The following is a 6,717-nucleotide window of genomic DNA, read 5'->3' on the forward strand; positions in this document are numbered from 1 at the left end:
TAGAGAATGAGGGGAAGCTCGCTGAAGTCTGAGAGAGAAAGATAGAGACAGGGACAGAGAGAGAGACTCCAAAGAGGCAAGTGACGACGAAGAGGGGGTGGCAGGATTGGCGAAGGAAGCGGTGAGGGGCGGGACACGGCAAGGGAGGGATGAGGGGAGGAGAACGGTGCCTTGGCGCGAGCCCGAGGAGTCGAAACTACGGAATTCCAACCGACAGAGTAGTACCGGCGTTCGTACGACACGGTCATACAGTTGTAGTGAGCGAGTGTAATCCGAGGTGAGAGTGAGAGAAAAGAGAGAGAAAGAAAAGAGAGAGGGGGGGAATTGGACGGAGGGGTGATGCGAGGCTGAGGTGGTTGCGTCTCATTGTGTTCGCCGGCTCAGTTCCGCTGCTCTCGCAGTACCGGATACGCGACGTCAGGTGATCGACTCTTAGACACCCACGATCATCCCGCGTAAAGAGAAGAAAGAAAAAGACTTTATAAGTGAGAGTTGTCGCGGAATATAGACACAGTTACAGTGAGCAAAATGCGAAGTGTCTCGCGCTCGTGACAATCGTCGGAAAATTTTCCAGGCAACGATCATCGAGGCTACCGCTGGAAATCTCTCAAAATCAAAGTTCGATCGTCTCGATCAACGCGAGAGACTTTAGAGAGAGACGAATAACGTAAATACGTAAAGAGCGTTCTCGCACGCCAGAAAACATGTGAATCATGAACGATACGCGCGTCTGTTTTCGTTTCGTTTTGTTCATCCCAGCGCCGAGTTAACCGGTATCGTTCGACGCTCATTATCGAGAGCCGCGTCTTTAGTTCTCACAGCCGAGGAGCCGGTAAGTGGTGGTACCGTCCCGCTGTCGTCGTCGTCATCGTCGTCGACACGCCGTCGAACCGAGGCCGACAATGCCGCACGCGGTGATCGCGATTTATCGAGCGACATTGAATTGGATATTCGCGTCCGGAATCGGTGCGATCATATGATAAATGTAGAACACGTTGTATTCCCGGTTTCTTTTTGTTTTTTTCCTTTCTTCTCTCTTTTTCGTTTTGGACCCCTCCTCCCTCTTCCTTCCCTTCTATTGATGTACGACTAGATCGCGAGGCGCATTGTTTCTCCCGGCGAACTAGTGAATCCTCGCACGTGACTCGTCGCTGTATCGTTTCGCGCTTCCATGTACGATGCGGTCGTTCATGTGTTATCTCGCATGCTACATCACGCGTAGTTCTGCTGCGTCATAGGACGCGATCCAAGAGGCGACTAAGTGAAACGACAGACCAGAAAGAAAGGGAGAAGAATCGCCACGCTATAGTTGCGCGCGCGCGCTCGGGCGCGTGTAACGAGCGCTCATGTGTGTGCATCGTCTAGTTTTATTCTGTTCGCGTTGTGTACGAATTACTATTCGACGGTTGAAACACGTGACTTGACGGTCGAGTGGAAAAAAGACAATATGAGTGAAATGACGAGTGTTGTCGAGACACAGCAACAACAGCAACAATACGTAGGCGGTAGTTCGAATGCGGGGCATCATTGTAAAGACTGTGGTCTCAAGTTTGAGAGCGAGAAGAGTCTGGAGGTGCACCTGCGTTATCAGCATCAAGAGAACTTGTTAAATCAGTGGGCCAGTAAGGCACAGCAGGAAGAGAGCAATAATAATCATAGTAAGACTGGTAATCATAATAGTCACGTGAATGCCAATCGGGATAGTGTGAGTGTGCCAACGGACTCGAGTGAGCCGTCATCAATGTCGCCTTCTCAAGATCCAACATCCTCGCAGCAGCAGCAACAACAGCAGCAGCAACAACAGCCACAACAACCTCAACAACAGCAGCAGCAGCAACAATCTGCCATACATACACTTGTATGTCCACCATATGATCATTTTCAAACACCAATGTTTAGCGAGAGCGGTTATTACATGCCAAACGAACAGTCTTATATGTTAACTCATCATTTCTCGCCATCACAAGAAGACGCTCAAAGCAATCGCGATGGTAGCGGCGGTTACCCGCGCTATCATCCGTATCAGCATCAGCAGCACTATTCTGCGGATCGCACGACGTCCAATTCTACTAGCCCGCAGAGTCCGCCGCTTCAATGCGATAAATGCGGTGCGGTTTATGAAGACGCTAATCAATTAGGCGAGCACATGAGAACGAATCATTTGGATTCACCTTCCGCGTATCCACCTGCGCCACAGTATCAACAACTGGGCAACAGTCCTCAGCAGTTGCATCCATCGCCGCCTCTTTCCAATCAACCGCAACAACAATCCGGTTATGATTACAACGGTGGACAGACGAATAAGTCGGACATGAAACAGGAACCACCTGAAGAGCAAGCTGAAATCCTCGACTTGGATTCTCACAAAGTGCAAACGCATCGATACGAAGAGGAGCTCATAAGACTTCAGCAGCAACAACAGCAGGGACTTCAGATGCAGATGCAACATCGACTGATACAGCAGCAGCAGCAGCCGCAGCACAGAATAGGATCACATTCGGTGAGTTCTATGCTGGGTTGGCCGCCGGCTACCCAACCACATGATTATCATACCGGGCTTGGGTCTATGGGCCCCATAGACAATGTTCCTCCACCGATAGCTGATCAGGGTCAATTCATGCGCGGTCAACATATGCCCGTGGAACACGGACATCAAAGCTCACCGATAATCTCGAGCACGCAACCGATGGCAAGCCATCAGATGCCAGCGGGGTTTGTCCAGCAACCAGCAAAAGCGCCGCCGTTAGCAAACCAATCCTGGAAAAGTAACGAGCCGCGGCGGCCAAAGACCTACAACTGCACTGCGTGCAACAAGTGGTTTACAAGCTCGGGCCATCTCAAGAGACACTATAATACGACGTTGCACAAGAACGCTGTTAAGAACGGGAAGGAACCTGATCCAGCGAATTCACCGATTAGCAATCATCATCATCCTACTAGAGAGAATAATCATTCGGGCAGTAGAGGCGGCGGTGCGCCTACACGATCCCCGTCGGATTTACCCTCTTCCAGGAGTCCCCCAAACTTGATGGCAGGTCCCTCGGGCGAGGCGACGAGGGGCCTGCTTCACACGCCCACCACGCACTGCAATTCCAACAGCAGCAACAACAGCAGCGACTCTTCGGCAGCGGCCCTAGTGCAACAACAGCTGGTCCACCTGCCGCACTCGGGAATAATGCCGGTCAATTCTCCGGTTCCATCGTCGCTGGCGGGACACCATCAGCAACAAATGGGTTCTGCGCCTCACCAGCTGGGCCTCCAGCAGCAGCAACAACAGCAGCAGCTTCACCTACCAACGGATTCGCTGGGCCAACCGGTGCATCATACCACGAGTTCACCCATCCCCCCACAGGCGGCATCGCACATGAATTGCCCTTCGCCAATGGGTTCATCCCCCCACCCACATCACATGAACTCGCCACCAGGCTCGGTCCATCCGGCGATGACTTCGCCCACGGCGATGGGGGGTACTACGATGCCTCATCAGCCGTACCCAAACGCCTTGCCCCCCCACGTTACAATTACTACCAGCACCCCGGCGGTCCTACTGGAGTCTACCCAACCAATTACCACCATGCAGCTAACTACTATTGGCAATGAAGAAAATGACCAACAACAACATCAGTTGCTGCCCAGTTTTACGATTTTTGATCAGAAGAATTTCACGCAAATTGGTGTGCTAACCGGGTTCGTAGTAGAACAAAATCAGATACAATCCGTTAACGTGGGGGGGCTAAGCGCAGAGGAAATTGCTCCTCAAGAATCTTTCGAATCTTCCGCAACGACCTATGATCCGTATTCACCATCGCGCTACAAGTCGTTGACTGATATGGACGTAACAATGATGCAGACAAACGAGGAACAACAGGTATCTACGCTCTCTTATCAGCTTGAGCAAGCGCGCATTGATCTCGAAACGAATAATAACCATCTCTCACAATTGAGACAGGCAAAAGAGGATTTAGATCCAAACATCGGTTTGAAGCCTAAGAAGGAGCGTAAGAGCAAGACCAACTCGAAGAAGCCACGTCAGATCACCACCACCGAAGCCAATTTTATTTCCCAGGATGGCATCCATAAATGCCTTGATTGCAATAAATTTTTTATGAGAGGCTGCTATCTCACGCAGCATAACAAAAGCTTCCATTCGGGCGACAAGCCGTTCAAATGCACGCAATGCGGCAAGCGTTTTCCGGACGAAGAACTGTACGGAAAACACGTGCAGATGCACACTTGTGCGAGAAGACATCGCTGCGAAGCCTGTCCGAAGGTATTCGCCCACAAAACTGACCTCAAGCGGCATACCTGCATCCATACCGGTAAGCGACCGTTCAAATGTGATGTTTGCGATAAAGGATTTATCCGACAAGATCACATGAAGAAGCATCAGCATACGCATAGGAAGAAACGGAACGGTGCGCATTTCAACAATCAACAATCCAATAATGAACAGCTCAATGCCCCAAGTAATTACGAAACAAAGTTGTAACGACGTGTGCCTCTGGGACGTCGAGTTCGATTAGGCTTCGAGATCGTCTCGATGATAGAACGAAAGATAATATTTATCGCCGACCGACAGGTATCGTCTGTGTCCGCATATTTTCCATTTTTTCTCTTCTCCAGATATATAAAAATTCGATTTGCGAATGATTTGATACTTACTTTGTAATTTTCGGTAAAATGATGCAATATTTTCGATAAGAAAAATAAAATAGATAACGAATTTCTTTCTTATGCCTGCGAATAAATACTTTTTTTGATAAATAGTTTTAATATAGCGATATTCACGCCGTATGATAGCATCGTCATTTTCTCAATTTTTTCTCTATTAAAACGTAATATTTTATATTAATATTAATTATTCAAGCTTTTATTCAAAAGGCATTTGATGGAAAATAATCAAGGCGAAACGGGCCTCACAATGTATCGAAATCATTGTGCTTCTTTTATGAACACAAAAAATGTATCTGCGAAACTTTCACGACGATATCGATCGAAATCGTAGCGATATTCGATTCCGAAGAGAAAGATCCTCTGCACGGTGCAAGATCCTTCTCTAAATATTATTCTTATCGCATCGATCTTTCAGCAGATCGCGACTTTAATGTTTTTGACGACGATCTCGAGAAAGTTATAAGCGTCGCTTTTTCAAATTGGCAATAAGTGACCGGAGACTAAGATATAGACGTTATAATAAGTCCTCGAAGCTTATAACATTGTACAAAATATTACATATATATATATATATGTATATATATATATATATATATATATATATATATATATATATATATATATATAGAAAAGTGTGTGTATATTATTATTATATTATAATTATTACAACTACATAATGACATAAGTAAAAGAGCAAATTTCTCGATAATATGAAATGAAACTATACAAAAGGCCGAACACAATTTTAGCATTAAAGCGCAGAGTTGTTCGTCGTTTTTTTATACTTTTTATATATTTTTAGTATTACAATCATATACTATAAATATATATATATATATATATATATATATACACATATAAATACATATGTATTTATAACTGCATCTCATTTCTTATGTTCCTTCAATATACGTTTTCAAAATCACCGAAATTCGCTCTCATTTATCTCATTATACATTTCATACTTTATCAATGTAGTATTTTTCCTTTTCTCTTTTCTTCTCCTGGTAAATTACGATATTTATTAATAAGATACCACCATTGTGCATGTGGAGAGAATAGCAATAAATTTCCAAGTAATATTCGTAACAATATAATTACATTAATTAATAATTATTATAATAAAGTTATAAAACTATAATATAATATTTTATTATAATAAAAGAAATTTTATTGCTGTTTAACTTAAATAAAGCAAATCATTAAACAATGATAGATTGTGAAATGTGATGAATAATGATACAATTTAATTAATTTAATAAAAGATGTGAAAACGTATATAATGAAGAAACAAAAATTATTTTATCTTATTTTTAGCAAACTTTTTTCTGTTTTGTACTAGGCGGTACTTGTTGTAAAATATGTTTTAAAATATATTTTATTTATAAAAATATCATAACTTTTTTTTTACATGTGTTTATGAAAGATAAAAATAAAGATCCTATTATATATATAGCAAATAAACAAATAAAAACTTGAATCGTGAAAACGTGCTCGAAATTGATCAATAATTGAAATGTATATCAAGAGAAATGTAAAAAGTACTTTTTATTTTAGATTTTTAATGCTAAAAAATTTGAATCGCAATCGCAGCGTTTTATCACAGTAATTAATCAGGTATCGATTAATTAGTACCGTTAATATGCAAGTTTGAACTGCACGAAAATAATAAACATGAATTAATAAATAATTTTAATAGAGAAAACATATGAAACATAAGAGTAAATGTTAACAATTGCTAATGAATAATTAATATATCAATATCTTTAATTAGAGAGAGAATGTTATCTATTAATATTAAATCAATAATTTAATTCTCATTGAAATGGGTGTGACAAATGTTTATATGGAAATTAAGCACATAATTATCCGCAGAACAAATAAAATATATAATTTAATTAATTTATTAGATTGTTATATTTATTTAATATTTGAAAAATTTGAAAATTTAATATTTGAAAAATTAATAGATTTATAACTCATTTGATTAGGAAGACAAGATTTAAAAGAGCATTTAAAAAATATTAAATATATATAAGATGT

At 42.0% G+C, this 6,717-nt stretch overlaps 1 protein-coding gene across 1 annotated transcript; it reads left to right on the forward strand.

The window, feature by feature from the left end:
• Positions 1-230: 230 nt before the first annotated feature.
• LOC145974057 (uncharacterized) lies at positions 231-4,723 on the forward strand. Its single transcript, XM_083103797.1, has 2 exons — positions 231-3,868; positions 3,950-4,723. The coding sequence occupies exons 1-2, from the start codon at positions 1,448-1,450 to the stop codon at positions 4,487-4,489; spliced, it is 2,961 nt and encodes a 986-aa protein (XP_082959923.1). The 5' UTR covers positions 231-1,447; the 3' UTR covers positions 4,490-4,723.
• The last annotated feature ends 1,994 nt before the right edge of the window (positions 4,724-6,717 follow it).

Source organism: Camponotus vicinus, unplaced genomic scaffold, assembly GCF_025532165.1.
Source record: "Camponotus vicinus isolate PSW18456_S1 unplaced genomic scaffold, iyCamVici1.0 SCAF_7, whole genome shotgun sequence".
NCBI classification, from domain to species: domain Eukaryota; kingdom Metazoa; phylum Arthropoda; class Insecta; order Hymenoptera; family Formicidae; genus Camponotus; species Camponotus vicinus.